Source organism: Phragmites australis, chromosome 4 (assembly GCF_958298935.1).
Source record: "Phragmites australis chromosome 4, lpPhrAust1.1, whole genome shotgun sequence".
In the NCBI taxonomy this organism is placed as follows: Eukaryota; Viridiplantae; Streptophyta; class Magnoliopsida; order Poales; family Poaceae; genus Phragmites; species Phragmites australis.
In genome coordinates this window covers 33800840-33819647 of record NC_084924.1, presented here as the reverse complement: position 1 = coordinate 33819647, position 18808 = coordinate 33800840, and the positions used below count along the sequence as shown (strand labels likewise).

General features: G+C 44.0%; 1 protein-coding gene across 1 annotated transcript; it reads right to left on the bottom strand.

Annotated features, from left to right (window-relative positions):
- Positions 1 to 13907: 13907 nt before the first annotated feature.
- LOC133916185 (ricin B-like lectin R40C1) lies at positions 13908 to 15829 on the bottom strand. Its single transcript, XM_062359745.1, has 4 exons — positions 15426 to 15829; positions 14782 to 15294; positions 14460 to 14688; positions 13908 to 14233 (listed from the first exon to the last, which is right to left on the bottom strand). Coding segments are annotated over exons 1-4 (1050 nt in total). The 5' UTR covers positions 15732 to 15829; the 3' UTR covers positions 13908 to 14231.
- Positions 15830 to 18808: the final 2979 nt, after the last annotated feature.

Sequence of the window (18808 nt, the reverse complement as noted above, 5' to 3'; positions counted from 1 at the left end):
TAGGTCCTGATTCTTTCTGTAGAACAAACCAAGATCTTTGCTACCTTACAAGTAGCAAAGAATATCTTTCAAGCCCTTCCAATGCCTTTTAGTGGGTTTTGCACTGTATCGTGCAAGTAGGTTTACTGCAAACGCTATGTCTAATCTAGTACAATTAGCCAGATACATCAGCGCACCTATTTCACTTAAATATGAGAATTTTGATCCCAATACTTCCTCCCCCTCTTCTCTTGATCTGCTTGCAATGACCTTCCGACCATGGGGGTTTTAGCGGGAAATGATTTTTTGAAACCAAACCGCTCTAACACCTTCTGTGTGTAGTTTGACTGATGTACAAAGATTCCATTTACCACATGCTCCAGCTACAAGCCCAATTAAAATTTGGTTTTACCCAAATCTTTCATTTCAAATTAAGATTTCAAGTAGGAACTTTCTTCTTCTATTTCTTCTTCTGTACCGATGATATTTAGATCATCTACATATATGGATATTATGCAAAATCCATTCTGGGACCTTCTTGTGAATACACAGGGACAATCTGTGCTATTTGTGTAGCCTCGTTTTCCAAGAATTTCACTCAAATAATTATACCATATTCTACTTGATTGTTTTAACCCAAACAATGACTTCTTCAATTGTACGCTATAAAGGTGTTTATTGTTATTTCATCATGGGCTACACTTTCAGGTGCTTCTACATCTTGTTATTCATAATTTCTTGTTGGTGCAAGGTCCTTTATTTACCAGCGTCAATTTAAGTGCGTGCATTTTCGCTAGTTTCTACCTTTGCGGGAAGATTCAAATCTGGCATGCCTACTTTCTAAGGTTCCATACCATTGTCAGGTCTCAACTTACTCCCTTTCTTCCTTTGGGGCACTTTTGTGATAGTTTGTGGTAAGCTCTCCCACTTTTGCTAGACGTCTCTGACTATTTAGGACTTGAGAAACTGAATTTCTTATCCTTCTATAATTTTTCGGAGCTCCTAGGACAAGATAAGGTGTACCTTCTTTTGGTACTTCTATCCTCTCTAGTGCATTGTGTGCAGGCATATTCGACTTAGTCACGCTCTTCAAATCACAAAAATGATCCGGCAAATCATTTGCTAATTTCTGTAAACCTATAATTTTCTGTACTTCATCATTTGCTTCACTAGTGCGAGGATCATGTGCCACAATTCCTTCATCCTGTCATATAATTTCCGATATTTTCATCCAAGGTTATATTTCCTCCCCCTAATGACGAAAAATTATTTTCATCAAAAATACAGTCAGCGAAATGGACCGTATGCAGACTTCCAGTTGTTGATTTTAAATATCGGATTATGGATGCGTCCATTAATACCATAAAGTATCAAAACAGGCTGGAAACGGTTGAATAGGACCACAAATAACCCCTAGATTCGATCCAGGAATGCAGGGAATTCATCTTGTACCTTCAAGGTAGATGGTCTTATTATTAATTTCTCAGTAGAACATGCAGGTCATACAAAATCTTCGTGATTAGGGAAATTCTTCACATTTATGCCATGATATTGTGAGTTAGTAATTATGTTCCTCATCATTCTAAAACCAGGATGACCTATCTATCATGCCATAGGGAGAATAATTCAGCACTACAAAACACAGTCTTTAATGTAGTGAACACTTCAGGTGCTCTAATGCGAGTGTAGTACATGCCACTACTCACGGAGGGAAGTTTTTCTAGTATTCTAACTTCATTATCACGCTTAGTGATGTGTAGGTACTCCCTACCATCTTTTTTACCAGTTTCTACGTGAAAACCGTTAGCACGAATGTCTTTAAAACTTAAGAGATTTCTTGTAGATTTGGGTTACAACAATGTTTCTTCGATGTGCAAAGTACTTTCCATAGGTAGTATGATTATGGCTCTTCCAGAATCTACTATGTATTTATCACTACCAGTGATAGTCATCATTTTTCTAGAGCTATTTCTAATAGACTAAAAATACATTTTTTTTCTCTTAAGATGGTGTTTGTGGTTCCACTGTCCACAATACACACTTCCGCCATGCAGACGCAACACATATTATATAAATGAAGCATTCAATCATTCACACACGAGGAAGTAGCAACAAAACTAAATGCTTCATTAACTATCGAGAAATATTGTTTGCGGCTAGGATTGCTTTTCTAGAGCTTATATTTATTCATTCAATCCTCGTAAATTCAGCAACTAATTAAATGACTAATTACTCTAATTCTAGATAGAGTCTGCGAAATATCCAGCCACTTCATCTTCAATGGCTTTCTTTTCCGCTTCATCCTTCATGGCATCTTCTATAACAGTGGAGGAGGGCAAAGTAGTGGCCTCTACATCATTTATTGGGAGGTCTTTTACTGCCAGTGTGGAAGCATCATCAACTTTCATGTGAGATGCTTCCCTTTCAACTATTGCTGCTTTGTCCAGATCTATCCTCACTGTAATGGTGAGGTATGCTTCTGGCTTCTCCTTTTTATTTTTCTAGTATGCTTCCACAACATGTTTTTGTGCTTTGCAGATTCGGGACCAATGGCCCTAAACACCGCACTTATAGCATGTCTGGTTCTGCTCACCATATGGCTTGACTTCTTTCTTTGTCTTACCATTATCATCACCAGGCTTGATTTTGTCTGCCACCACTCTCTTTCCTCCCTTCTTCTGCTTCTTATTGCGGTTCTTGCATGCTTTGAAAGAGTTGTAATTGACTTCTACGCCACTGCTCTTCCCTTGAGGCTGGGATAAGAAGTTCTTGTTTATGACTTCATAATGAACTTCATTGAGTTGCAACACATCAATCAATTCAGAATACTTCTTGAAATTTGATTGACAGTGATTGTGTGCGGATTCTGCTATATTCGGGTGGAAAGTGGAGATAGTCTTCTCAATTTTCTCCTCTTCAGTGATCTCTTTCCCACAGAGACACAGTAGTGTGCAAATGCGGTGCAGCGTGGAGTTGTACTCTTTGACATGCTTAAAGTCACAAAAATGGATTCGGACCTATTCTTGCTCTGCGAGAGGCTTGATGGTGTACTTAAAGCGCTCAAAACGCTCCTACAGTGTGTCCCATAGTGCCTTAACGCTGGTCATAGCTATGTACTCATCCTTCAAAGTGGGAGAGAGATGGTGCCTAATCATTCTCATCCTCTGTGGGAACCATTGCACTACTTGTTCCCAGGCCAATTGCAGCGCGGAGTCTTCTCGCTCCTAGTACAATCTGGACATCCGATGCCTAAGTGAGATAGTTGCGGCCATCAGCACCCAGTTCGTGTTGCCATCCATCTACATATTTAATAACACAAGCATTACTACTAGTAAAGTTGTTAAATTGGATTATTGCAAATTTTCTGATATTTTCTATGCTAGTATATGAATTACTGAATTTAAGCACATAACAGACAATTTAAACAATAATAATAACACAGAAATAAATACTGCACAATTGCTAAAACATATGCAAATTCAAGTTCAAGAGGTACTTTCCTGCAAGAAAAAGTATTCTGGCGGTTTTCCATACAGTCCGAGGGTTTATACGCAAAATTCTAGGATTTGTGTAATTTCCAGAAACCATAGGGTCTAATAAGCAAAAATCAGAGCCTCTGAATAATTTTTAGAACAACCAGGAGCCTAAATGCAAAAGAAAGGGACTATGCACAATTACAAGGAAAACCAAGGGGCTAAATGCAAAATTTTGGAATTTTCGTTTCCTTTCTCTTCTTTTTCCTTTTATTTCCATGGTTTTTCACCCATGGGCTAGTATTCTTACATCTGGGCCAGCCTGGCCCATCCGGCCCATGCGCCCAGCTAATATGGGGCAGCTAGGGTTTGGAAACCATAGCTGCCCCAGATTCAATCCAAACGACGACCGGCGGTGCACGTTGCGGGTGGCGGCAGGTGGTGGTCGGCTTCAAGCGACGGTGGTGGTGCACTTTGGATGGTGCGTATGGCAGGTGGTGCACAATGCGGGCTTGCTTCAGGCAGTGGCACATGGTGGCAGTCAGAGCGGGTGACTGGGCATGACGGTGAGGTGGCGACCGCTTCAGGCGACATGATGGCCGGCAGTGCGGGGGGGGGGGGGGGGAGGGGTCATTGGATGCGAAGCATGGTGGTGCTGCAACACTGTTTCAGGCGGCGTATACGTGCAGGCGGCTATATGGCGACGTGGCGACTTCAAGGCAGCGGCGCATGGCCTACTGATGCCACTTCGGGCGGCTCATGCTCGGAGGTGATGCTATGTCCTATGGTTTCGGCGTGGATGCACTTCCAGCGCGATCAGGTGCACATTGAGCAGGCAGCCGGTGCGACACTTCTCTCTTTTTTTTCTTTCTCAATGTGTGGCGGTGGCCTTCGAGCCACCGCATACCGTGCTTGGCCGCTGGATTCGGCTGGCGGCGTGGGGCTGTGCGATGAGCCTAGGTAGGGAAAAGAACTGCCGGCTTTAATGTTGGTGAGGTGTCGTGCCCCCTTCCTTTTGTTTTCTTCTTTTGGATCTCTATAGAGAAGGGTGGCCACCAGTTTCCTAGGCGGCGGTGAGTTGGAGTGGCGGTCACCAGTTTTAGACCGGCGACGAGGTGCAGCTACGAGCCCCACCATGACTGATACGCGATGCTATAGATCTGTTTTGCTACTGTTCATTGATACGGGCTACTATTCTTGTGTATTGTTCATGCGATACATGCAATACGATTCACGGATCTATTTTAGTCACGAAAACAGTAGCATTGAGAAAACGTACCGGACGGTCTTGTACCTTTCGATCCTTGCAAATAGATTCGTGTCGCATAGGGCATATAGGCTAAGCCATGACCTACCCGCTCGATGCAGTGCAGATCTGTTAAACTAGCTTAGTCTCCGGCATAGCTTTGTGCTAATAATGTCTTGAGAAACCGTTGCTACCAGGTGTAGTCCAACGATCTTTCAAAAAAACAATTGCAGAAGAAGATATAATGTAGAGGAAAAGTTGTTTATTCTTTGTTCATCTGTATTTAAAAAAAAGGGTGTTGCCTGTATATATAGTGTCAAAAACCTAAAAGAGATGGAATCAATCTCTAACAGATATAGATCTATTTTAAGAAGGATAAATCTTTAGAGATCGAGATGAGTCTAAATTTTACTGTAGGTTTCCAAATAAGAAGGTCGTGGAGTTTGGCCGCATGCTGGCAAGACGGTGGATTTGAGGACGAGGAGGTGGCTACAAGCTAAGCTACACTTCATCGGTTTGCGGTGAGGGTTGCTGCTTACCCCCAAACCCTGTACTTTTTCACCGTCATCTCATGCATCTCCACTCTTTCCGTGGGTTTCCGGGGCCCATATATAACTCAACCTCAAGACGGTGGTCGAGTTTTTTTATTTTTATATTTTTTGGATTAAAAATTTAAATAAATAGATTCCCCATAGAAAAATTTGCAAAACTAGGCGCCTGCAGCCCCCTGAGAGGGCGGTTAGGCCAGCTAACCACCTCCTGGGAGGGCGGGAAGCCTAACCGCCCTCTCTGGGGGCGGGTAGGCCCAGAAAGGGTGGTTAGGCCCCTTACCGCCCTCTGAGGGGGCGGTAAGGGCCTTTTTTCCCGAAAATTGCCAAATTTTGTGTATTTCATAAAATAAAAAAAGGGCTTTAAAAAAATTTGGAATTAAAATTTGGAGTAGGTTATGTAATAGTCGGAGAATAAAAAATCAGTAATTAGCGCTCGCAGCATATTACGTGGGTATGGCGTGCGAACGACGACAAATATAGTATTAAACATAGGGTGAAAATATTACATAAGACTGTAACCACGATGACACGATGAGGAAACGAAGGTGGCATGTACGATTCGCACTAAGACCTACTTATTAGTGCGCCGATCCTAATCATAACATGCCTTAGGGAGTGAAAGTATGTCGGGTTACATTAGATACTCTCTACTGAGTGCATCTAGGATATTTTCCCTTTCGGAGGGCATCGGGACCTGCCGCCTTAGCACGGAGGGCTCTCTCCCACTTCCTTGCCCTCTCAGCCTCCCGAGCCTGAGCCACGGTAAGGTCGTGCGCCGCCTTCCTCATGCGCTCTTCTTCCTCCCGCTTGAGGTGAAGTTCCTCTTGCTGTTGCTCGTACTCCCGACGTGCGTACGCTTCCTTTCTCCACCTCATGTTCATGTCGACCCACTGTTTTTGTTCCTCATTTTGCTCATTATCGAGCCATTGAATAAAATCACAGAGCGGTGGAGGGGACTGAACAAATAGAACAAGATAAGCGGTTAGTAAAACAGGGTGCGAAATCGGCAGAGATGAGACTGATATCTGTTGTTATACCGGTCGATACTCATATGTTGCATGTTGAGGCTTGTCATACTCGTAGTTGGCACACATGATGAAGCACAGCCCATAGGTGTATGAGATGTCCTGCGACTCGCAGAGCTTGCAAAGGTCACCACAGAAGCACATTGGTGGTTCGATACCTTGAGGTACGGTAGCCCCCCAATATTTCTTTGGTGGGCTTGGTGGAGCTGAGGAAGAAATTGCACTTGAGAGATCTGAGAAATGAGTGGTGCATCAACGTAAGGAGGTTCGGCTATTTATGGTTGGGGGAGGCAGAAGCATTGAATTCGCTATTGAAGAAAGGAGTGAGTGCAGGGGCTCAGATGGTGGCAGGAGCATTGGATTCCATCTTGAAGAATGGGAAAGTTGTGTCACTGATGATTGTCAGAGATTCCATATTTATTGGTACCTGTGTTGTCATTTATTATTTGAAAAAAGCTGTCCAGTGTTGTCACTTCTTGTCTAAAACCTGCGCAAGGAGGCATGTGTTGTCATGTCATGATTAAAGTTTAGTAGTGTGGTCACTTCGTGATTAAAGTTACACTCCCAACAGAGTAAGCGAGGTGTCACTCGTTGCATAAGTAGCTTTGTAAGATATAATGACAACGATAGAATGTAGCGTGTGGTCGTGTCGGATTAAGAAATGCAACTAGGATGCCATCGTTTTGGAATATGAAATGCAATTACGACATGCTAAGTGGACCATAAAGAGTAAACGTGTCTGAATACGTAGGAGTACATCGCGAAGCGAATATGCATATGTAAGTTACAACAAATCTAAAATTCTACTGCTGCCTCCCCTGTTGTCGTCGCCCGTGCCCCCCATCGTGGTCCCGATGCCGCTGGTTAACCCTCACATGGCCCCTGAAGTAGGTGAGGGGGTCGGGTGGACCGACCTGTCTGGTAGGCCTAGTAGGGAGCACCGGTGTCGAGGCCTTGTCCTGCGTGGGCTGTGTTCGAAGGGGAGCACTGGCTGGAGGACGTCGTAGTCAGGTGTGCCCCCGAAGAAGTCACGAACGAGGTCGTATGCGGTGTCTGGGCCAGCCTCATCCTCCTGACTAGGGTAGGAGGACTGTGAAGGCTCTCCTGGCGTCCATGTGTACTGGCTGGAGGGGCCTACGAACAAATAATTATGTTAGATATGAACAATGTGGTATTGGAAGTAGTAGTAAAAAATGTACAATTGTACCTGCGTGGTATGCCGGTGCAGCAGAAGAAGGCCAGGCTGTCGTGTCGTAGTATGGCTCGAACGATGCTGGTGAGGTCGGACGTGGGGCCGCTGAAGATGGACCGACCTCATCACCGAAGTAACCTGTGCACAATATTACCTTAATTTGCTGAATGTATTGAAAAGTGGGATGAAGGGGGCGGCCAGTACCTGAGGGTGGACGCACAGGGCTCGGTCTATGAGGCTGCGCCGAGGCTTGTGTAGGTGAACCTAATGAAAGTTTAATAATCAATGCAGTATTAAGTAACGAATATTATTGAATGTCGTTTGAAATAAAAATTCGCACCTATTTGCTCGGAGCCTGCATGACGTGGTAAAAGGGATCGTGTGGGTGCCGACACCGATGAACGGCGGTGCACATCTGACCGTTGAGACAACTCGGCGTGGACACCACTAGACCTCGGAGGCGCCCCTGCTACATCTGTGGTGGATCGGCAGGAGGTAAGCTTTAAGACGTGCGCGGTCTTGTCGAAAACCCGCTTGATAAAGCCCGCAACATCCGACGCACTGAGGTGCTGCCCTTGCCGGAGGCGGTCCATGGCACCAGCTGCATCCTTATGTACATCATAAATGATATCGGCCTGCAGATACGAACAAGAAAAAAACAATTAAAATATACGGTTTAGTTCGTTGAGTATGGACTACTGACTTGAAAGGAAAACTTACCGCTAATGCAGCGTCCTCAATTTCCTCAATGTGACAATTATGTTCCTTAACTATTGAGCACTTGTCACACCCGATTTTAACGGCCAAAACTAGATGCGGCTTATGTGTGCCCAGGATGTTCAACAGACCCTCACCAACCGGTTCGGCCAGTAGAGCAGCCAAACTATCGAAATCAAGGTCGACATACCCGTTGTCCGGTTTCTGGACGCGTTCTGCGCACGCACCGGATTTGCATTCGCGTTCCCTGTCAATCCAAAAGCCGTATCGATGCACCAACCACGTCACGGCGTGTCCCATGGAGTCTTCTACATTACCCTAGGAGCCCATCTCCGTTTATGCAGCGACACGACCAGGACGCCATTGCCAACCATAGCATGTCGCAGCCATCACCCGTCTCATCTCCGTTGATTGTTCTTCCTCTCAGTGGATGATCTACCCAAAACTATGCCGTAGCATTGTGTTTCCGGGATGTATGAACATCTCTATTCAAACGGTTCCACAAAATTCATAGCCAATCTCTGGGAATGCGAGTGTCTTCGTTCCTGCATCTGTTCGCGGTCACCACCAAACCAAGAAGCAGTCATCGCTGTTTTGCGGCTATCTCGGATGACCCCTTCCAAAACTAACCATACCGCTAAGTTAGTCTTTCCGTGTTCTACGCCATGCTTCCCTCGTTTCACTGAAACACCACTGAAGTCGACATCGATGTTTGTGGCCACAAGCCCGATCGCCATCTCCGACGAAACCCGAATCACCACCGCTACATAGAGTCATCAGTAATATCCTTAACCTAGAAGCGCAACCTTCAACCTTTTTAATCCATCATAGGTGATCGATACTAGATCTCTGCGTATCCCTTCTTTAATCTAAGATGGTACTTGCATAGCATGCCAAGTCAGCACCCCATCATTCTCCTTAGCCTAGTCAGCGAAGTCTAGTCTACCCTACACTTCTTGAATCTTGCATAAGGATGTTATCAAGCCTGACACAATGATTGCGAAATAATGCCTTTCCCATAGGAAGATAGTTCTGAAAAATCAGCATTTCCTTGTTCAGCCTAATCCATCTCCCGAAAGCTATTCTCTTTTCATCTTAACTCCGATTTAGGCGATTCTTGCGTCTAAATGTTTCTAAAATCATCCCTATCCAACCAAAGTGTTTTTAAAGTGTTTTAATGATGTTTGGTATGTTGTTCTTAGTGTTTCCTTTGTGTTGTTTGTCGGTAGTTCTCGCGATTAGTCGATAACATTCTGAAGCAGTTTGAGGGACTTCAAGACTAAAATTTTGACAACACTGAGCAGCATTAGGAAAAAGGTAAGTGTCCTTGATCATATTGAACCTATGTCTTAAATGTTTTGTTTTACAAAATTGCATGCAATGTCTGTCAATATGATGGTTAGTTACCTATGTTAGGGTTTTCCCTAGATTTTCTCTTATCATCCCTTGGAACCTAGATGGTTTATGGTTAGGTCTCTTTCATGGGTAGATTGCTTAGCCATGCTTTTGGGATGCTGGGAAGTGTCATAATCTTGACTAATGAATATATGCAACAATGGTCGTTAATGTGTTAATGGTCTAGCAACATGGAACCTTAGGCCTTGAGCAAAGTGGTTTTGATGGTTATCATGGTTATGATGTTGGTTTAGTGTTTGCTCAAGTAACCTAAGTAAGGACCGGTTCGTGGAGCGACAACCCAAGAAGTAACGTACCAACCACGAGGCTGATATGGGTAAGGCATGACATACTGATTAGAGTCTATCCAGTGTATGTTGGGTCAGCACAAAAGAGGGCTTCTGGGTAGGAGCTTAGCTTGCGTAAAGCCTGGCGGTGAAACCTAGTGGGCAGACACATACTGGATTAGTCTCTAGTTAGTGGCAAGTGTCATGCAGTGATTCTTGGCGGCACACCACTGGCGTGTGTTAAGTGTTTCGCGAACACGGCAACATGGAATTCACTGACTCGTAGGGAAAGCTGGACAACCTCTGCAGAGTGTAAAACTGTTATAACAGCCATTGCTCACGGTTATGAGAGACTTGGATCCTCACATGATTAGATGGTTGTGGTTATGGGTTTGGTTGTAGTTATGGTTCTGGTATAGGGAGTACTAGATGGTTGTGGTCATGGTTCTGGTACAGGGAGTACTAGAAGGTTGTGGTTTTGGTTATAGTACAGGGAGTACTAGACAGTTATGGTGTGCAAGGTGGGAAGCCTTGTATGCTGGGTGTTGTACCGTATGAGTTACATTCACTTAATAATTGCTTAATGCTTTTGAGTCCAAATGTGTTTTCATTACTAGCATTTATGCAAATATACCATGTGTTAGCCTATTCTTGATATAAGCTTGCATATCATTATTTTTCCCATACTTACTGAGCGCGTCATGTGCTCACACTTGCTATTTTCCCTACACCATGCGACATGTATGCTGCTGCTCAGTGAGTGAAGATGTTGAAGACTATTAGGACAAGGTTATGACATTCTAGGCGCGTGTCTCCTGGTTAGTTGCCTGTAGTGTTGTTGGGCACCGGTGCTTCTGTTCCACTGCAGATATCTTCATAGAAGACAATATATGTCAATTGCTGTAAGAGTTTAACGTTATTTAATAAAAAAATATTGCTTTTGTTACTTCACCTGCGATGTCCTTATGTGTGTTGAACATCCTAGGCACACATAAGCCGCATCTGGTTTTGGCCGTTAAAACCGGGTGTGACAGCACTGCCAGTAATCTACCCATTTCCCTCTGAATGCATGCACCCGCCAAGGACACTGCGGCACCAAACACTTCACATCGTACTCCCTTTTACTGGATTTAACAACCTTAAACTGCCTCCGAAGAGACAACAACCAGAATTTCACTGCATCAATAACTGCCTCCTTTGTAGGGTACATAGCACCCTGGGACACCTCGTTCTCATGGTACTGCCACGGTGTCCGATCAGCCTCGCTAACCACCAGCTTCAAAAATTCATGATCCATCCACTCTGCAGGAACTAGAGCATTACCCTCCTCGTCAGATGAATCCCCATCGGCAAGGCCTTCCTCCAACTCTTCATCCTCCAACTCCATCTCTTCAATGATGCTACGGAGGTGCTCCCCTTGGTCCTGCTACTGCTTCCACAGAGTTCACCTCAGTTTAATCTTTCAGGTACGCCTCAGCTAACAAAATCAGAGACAGACCACGTTCACAACATATATCTATATACTGCCTCCAAATTGATGTGGCTTCGATGGGAACAAGCTCACCAAAGTATCCATAACTAACACGGCTGAGGACAGCTTTCAGCTTCAGCTCATGTTGTTGCGGATCCAGTTGGAAAAATCGCATGAGCTTTGCACACACCCACAATGGTCCTCTCATTAGCTTTACTAAGACCCTTTATAACATGACGAAATCCAGACAGATCTACACTGTTAGGGCCGTACCTAATTTCACCCTCACCATAATATATCTGAAAAATTAATTATCTGCCATCCCTGAAAACACCCGCAAACATAATCAATGTTAAGACCGACAAACTATATTTCTAATTATCAGATAAAATAATTTACCGACACCGATTCATACATAACAATAGGCTTTCAATAATAGTCCTAACCAAACTAACCTATAAATATCACTCTGTACAATCTATATTTACTACTTATTGTACCGTGTGCAAATTAAATACTATCATTTTCTAAATGCTACATCCTAGGTTCATAAATTATCATATAGTGCTACCTCCTATGTTGCACATTACAACCCTACAATTATTATTCTATAAAATCTACATTTGCAAACCTAATATAGTAAAAATAATATTCTATATTTCACTGCTATCATACAATGTTCTAAGTAAATTTGACAATTTCCTACTAAACATAGAATTTTCTAAACCCTAGATCATACATGTCTAAAACCTATGTCATATACTACTATTACACTAATTAACAACAATAAAAAGAAAAAAAAGACTTACCCGAAAATAATCTTCAAATCCGCGGCTCAAATGCAGCAGGGCTTCGCCGGGCTCTCTTCCTCCCCTCTCCTCTCCTCTCTTCTCCTCCCTCTTCACAATTGTTTCTTTTTTTCTGAATAAAATGGGATTTTAGGCTAATTTTAGCCCATTTTATAGAAGAGGCCGGAGGGGGTGGAGGCCGAGCGGCGCGGGCGGGAAGGACCCTTACCACCCCCTGAGAGGGCGGTAAGGCGTCGAACACGGGCGGGCAGCCCCTAGCTGTCCTCTGAGGGGGCGGTTAGGCTTCCCGCCCTCTGAGGGAGCGGTTAGCTGGTCTAACCGCCTTCTCAGGGGCTGCAGCTCTCTCAGACGCCTAGTTTTACAATTTTTTCTACGGGGAATCTATTTATTTAAATTTTTAATCCAAAATATATATATATAAAAAACTCGACGGTGGTCTGCTGCGGTTTCGTTAGAGTTGAAACCTAACTGGGCCGGAAGTCAGGTCCACTAGTCTTTTGGGCCGATCTCGCCGAGGCTAACTCTTTGTTGACATTTGACAGGCTTAGAGCGTCAACAGCTGGACTTATTTTTCTTTCGCGGATGGACCTGGACTTAGTAAGCTGTGACAGGAACAATCAGGTGGCCGTGCTAAAACCAGTCGAAGAAAAATGTTCGTTTCGGGTAGGCCTTGGCCCGATGGCTAGTTGGCCCACCAATAGGTCAATGTAGGATAGAATTTGGAGAGGCAGAACGCTACAGGCCCAACCAGACAACCAGTCGCAGACGAGCTGACACCTCCCCACGATGCAATGTACTAGTAACACAGTAATCCACAGACAGCGTTTTAAGATGCCGTCTGACTGTCAACAAAATCGGGATACGTGTTGGTACTACTGGTTGCAATACAATACAATAGATGCTGTAAGCATGTAGGCTCGAGGAGATAATTCCGGTAGCCGGCAGCGTAATTCGTAACTGTGTAATGCCATTTCCCGAGGAACCGGCCAGCACGTGCGATACATGGATTGGAGAAAAGATATCAGGTTTGCGCACAAAGTGCCTGCCTGCCACTACCAACGGGCCGGAGGCAACCAAACGAGCAGCCATACGTATCATCGTCATCACTACCACCTTCCGCTCGGCCACCGTCCAGGGTGCAGCACTGCACTATTCTTGTCCATAGATTAGTTCCATGGCAGAACCCGATCGATCAAAGAAACGACGGACACAGCTCACCGGCCGGCCACTACTCCCATCGCTGTTACGTCGCCTGATACGGTGCCGAGGATAACATACTTTACACGCAGTTTTTCCTGCGCTGCCGCGTGCAATGGTGTTGTCTCCCCAGATCCGACGGGACACTCGTCGCGCATGCGATGCCTGACGCGATGCTCTGCTTTTGCAGTTTTTATTACTATCAGTGAAAGGCCATCAGAGCTGAGTTGAGCCCCAGCCCCCAAACGCACAGCTGTGTGATAACTGGCCTTTGTTTGCCAGTTTACCGCGGATGAGTGATGAACTCCGTCATATGGATGACCTTATCCTGCAATATGCTCGCTTGCTCAAGTTCACAGTGCCTGATCATCAGAGGACATCGAGTTGAAGATCACCCCATGGTTTCGACAAGGGCACATAACCATAATGCATTTCCCCGAGCTAAGCTAGTCTTGCTAGGACATTGTTTGAACATCCATTACGCATTTGGCCAGCTAGCGCACAAAGGAAGACATTCAAATTTTTTTTGCAAACATACATAGCAGATCAAAGGCAGGAGCAGATATGGATGATAAAACCCACTTTAGATAGAAGAAAGGATCCCAGTACAGTACAGAGGTACACTCCATGTCTGAACTCTGAAGAACAAGCACAAATGCCGAATGCTCAATCAGATAGCTCACCAGAAGGAAGAACCCCTGTCACTCTCCCCTCTCTCACAGAAGCAGGACCGACTCGAAGGACACGACTGAAACTAAAAACACACACACACCATCACCACAGATCGCACACAGCTTTTATTCTAGCAACACAGCAGCAGGCCACAGGAGGCTGATGCTCTCCAACTCCAGATCACGGTGATGACCAATGCAGCTCCAGCACAACACATTTCTGCAGGCACAAGCACGATTATATGACATCAATATTTTTTGTGAAGTAGAACACACTTAACTAATACTCCTTGAAAAGAAACAAGCTGATAGGCTATCAGTTTCTACCGACAACCACTTTATGACGTTCTTGTGCGAAATTTTCTACTCGGAAATCAAGATTCGGGAAAAAGCAGTGGCAACTAGTTGCTGCTAGTGAAGTGTGTCCTGTGTGAAGTAAGACTTACACCAGGGGACGACCTTCCACCGCTGGTTGTCGCCCTCGCACCACTTCCAGAGCACGACGTTGGTGCCGTCGCGCACCCCGCCGTGGTCCTTGTCGCCGTGGAGGGCGTCGAAGTTGAGGTAGATGTTGTTCACCATGCGGACGCAGTGGAAGCCGTGCCCGACGTCGCGGCTCTCCGTCCACAGCACCGACTCGTCCTGATAGTTGGGGTTGTATGGCACGAGCTTCACCTGCAAAATTCAAGCGAGCAAAAATCATTTCTTGATTTCTCACATCAAATACGATGCGATGAAAGAAAGATAGAAGGATGGGTAGTTGCTTACAGGGTGGCCTTCGCCTTGGGAATGCTTGATGGCCTCGCCGGTGACCCTGTTGACGAGGGCAAAGGCGGGGTACCCCTCCTCGTCCTTGATGCTGTTGCTGTGGCGCATGTCCTTGATCCAGTGCTGATACTCGTCGCGCGGGTTGGTGGGCGCGAGGCAGACGGTGCCGTCGCGAACGGTAACGCTGAACCCCTCGTCTGCCTTGCAGTAGATGCGGACGGTGGGCTCGTGGCCGCCGCCGCGGGGCGCGTTGGCGGCGCTGCCGCCGGCGTGGGCCTCGTCGCCCCAGGGGAGGATCTTCCAGCTCTGGTTGTCACCCTTGGCCCACTCCCAGAGCACGACGGTAGTGCCGTCGTGCACGCCGCCGTGGTCCTTGTCGCCGTGGAAGGCGTCGAAGTTGAGGCGGATGTTGTTCACCATGCGGATGCAGCGGAAGCCCTTGCCGACGTCGCGGCTCTCCGTCCACATCACGGACTCGTCCAGGTACTCCGGGTTGAACGGCACCAGCTTCACCTGAAATGAAAGCCCCCCACCCTCAAACACATCACTCAGATCACCATTCTCCAAGAACTCAAGATCCAGGCACAATCCACACAAACTGATGAATAAAAAAGAAAAGCAAGAGCAGAGGGAAAAAAAATTACCGGGTGGGACTGGCCCAGGGAGTGCTTGATGGCGAGTCCGGTGGCCTTGTTGACGATGGCGAAGGCCGGGTTGCCCTCCTCGTCCTTGATCTGGGTGCTAAAGCGCATGTCCTTGTACCAGTGCTGGTGGTCGTCGCGCGGGTTGGAGGGGGCGAGGACGACGTTGCCGTCGCGGACGGTGAGGCAGTACCCCTCGTCGGCCTTGCAGAAGATTTTGAAGGTGGGCTGGTGCACGCCGGGGGCGCCGGGCGGGGGGTGCGCCGGCGGGTTCTGGCCGTGGTGGCCGTGGTGCCCGATGCCGAACATCTTGTCTTCTCTCTGGGGTTTTGTGGAGGCTGATCGCTTGATCGGTCAACTCAAGACTCCGGAGGTTTTTGGGACGGGGCGAGGAGAAGTTGTGTGGCTTGGGTCCCATTTATAGGAGGAGGTGGAAATTACTGCTGGGTAAAAGAAAGAAAGAATCCAAAGTGATTTTGGCGAATGTGTGAACGTTTGGTCTGCTGGTGTGGACGGTGTGAATTCCCCGTCCCGTGCCGCCCGCATGACACGTGGGGCCCAATGAGCTTGTTACTGCCACGTCTCTATGACGTGTGGGCCCGGTCTGGGGAACCTTCTGGATCCACGGCGTGAGCTGTAAACGAATAGAGACAATGTAACTTATCGAGTAGAGTCAAATTCTTTGATTGATTGTATTGTGTCTTGTTTCAATATATATATATATGAAAGATGAAAGGTTGCTGTTGAGAATGCATCTTATCATAATGGATATGAATGAAGGGATACGTGTTGGGGAGATATCTTGTCCCAAGAGGCATGAATTAATCATTTCTTAATATTCCTCTTGATCAATTTCACTATTTGTATATAGCACAATGAAAAAGTCTTTTAAAAACCCTATGAAAAAATATGAGAAGAAAAATGATGGTAATATGCTATTGAAAAAAAATTATAGAAGAAAATAATATGGTATATATGGTTGTATTGATATTGTCTCATTAAAAATCTTATACGGAAAACCTAAGAGTAAACCTCATAAAGGTAAAAAAATGCAATATATATAATCTAATGATCATAAATAAGTTACAGCTTACAGATTAATTCTCCCTGAACTCTGCAATTCTCGAAGTCTTTGCATGCCAATTCCACAAATATATTTTTGGAAAATTGAAGAGAGCAACATAAACGTATCCAGTGGGTAGTCCAGGTGGGATTGGGACTACCCTAGGATCCGACCTATTTTTGTGCAAGTATGTGCATGGGTAAGGGAGCGTAAGGTTGTGAGCACATAGCACAGTCACTCAACCAGATGTTTGATGTTCATTTTTGCAATGCCGTGAGCTTCAATTGATCTTGTAATCTTGTATGTTCAACGTTGATTGCAATTTCTAAATTTGCAATGCTGTGTGCTTCAATTAATCTAATACAAACAGTTGATGATCATTATAAAAGAGAATGTATCTTGGTGTCACTAATAAAATTCAGCAAGAGCATAACAACAAGTTACTAATTACTTTATCCTTGCCTAGGAAATCAAGTACTAGCTTTGATCCTTGTTTAGAATAAAGGGAAAAGAGAGAGGAAAGCGAAATGGTTGCTGTACTAGCTAACAACTGGAGCAGATGTATTGCACGATAGAGTACTAGTTGTTATTGTTAGGATTGATCGATCTTGTTAGTTATTTTAATATTTATTTGATAGATATCAATGTTATTGTTTTTCTTTATTATTCGGATTACTCACATGATATTTAATTAGCAAAATTTTAGCAATTAGATTATGTGGTTTGTGTCAAACTTTAAACCATTATATGGCTTAATCACATTTATTTAGTTGGATATTTTCTCCAAAGTAAGTGAGGATGATATAATTGACACTTTTATAGTCATAAGAAAGCGTAAAGTGAAGAATCTAGAGTAGTATTGTAATCTCCTATGTATGTAAGACCTTATTTCATATTTGAACAATTTATATTGTAATTTTGCAAAATTTGAACATATTTGTTAAATTTATGATATTATGATATTTTTTAGTACATTTGTATTGTGATTTTAGGAATTTTTTTTTACTTATATACTGATTTCACAGTCTTATAAAAAAGCTGAAGAGTTTACCCAATGCAAAAATCCTAGCTCTGTCGCTGATGGGCAATGACTTAGTGAATAAATCTGCTAGATTTTCACATGACTTTGTTTGCAAAATATCTTATGGCAATATGCTATTTGATATTGCACTTTGTATAACCTATATGCATTTAATCAATAAAAGCAGTATTATCTTGATAGATAATCATGGTATATTCTGATAAATCTATACCACATGATCTTAAAATATGATTAATCATTCTATGAAGCAATACACTCTGTGATGTTGCATATAATGTTTAGAATGATTAGTGAAAGTAGCAACTAGAGTTTACTTTTGATAACCTCCATCATAAGGTTGTACTGCCATGTAGGAAAATAGAACTAGTCGGACAATAAGCTAGCATCAGTATATCCTACCATGACTATGTTTCAATATTCTGATAGAATAAATCAAGATCTTTTGTAATTTGAAGAAATCTGAGGATATTCCAATTGCCAATCATATGTCCTTTTCTGGGAGCTATGTTGTGTCCACCTAATAACTTGGTTGCAAATGAAAAGTTGGGTTGGTGCAATTTACAAGATATCCGAGTGCTCCAAATATACTAAGATATGGAACTTCAGGTCCTAATATCACCTCATCATTACCTTTATGTTTGAATGGATGTTTATCCATACCAAGGGATCGAACGACCATAGTTGCTTTAGATGAGATTTCTGATGGAATATGCTCAATTTATAGATTTGAGCAAAAACTTTATTTTACCCAAGTATTTAATCTCAAACTCCGTCTTAAGATGATTGTTTGCCTCTTCTATATCTTGTGTAGTGAGATGATACAAAATCAAGTGAGGGGTTTCTTAATGAACACACATGGGTAATCATCATTCGAGTAACCCTTTAGTTGAAGGAACTCATCCAGTCTGTATACCACATCTTGTCTAACTGATATAAGTCATAAAGTGAATTTTTAGTTTATACAATACATATTGCGATTGACTTTTGGATTCAGAATTTTAAGCCCTTTAGGGACTTTTTCATATAGATATCCGAATATAGTGACCCATATAAGTATGTGATCACTACATCAACTGCATGGATAAATTCATTTATACTATCAAAATATTAGATATCGGAACTTAATTCCACACATAACTTGAAATTAGACCCATTTTGCTTCTAGTGGGAAGTCTTAATGAAGGGTATGTATTATAGAGGTAAATGACTCATTTTGCTTCCAGCGGGAAGTCTTAATGAAGAGTAGGTATTACATAGGTAAATGCCTCTCTTTTGTTAAGC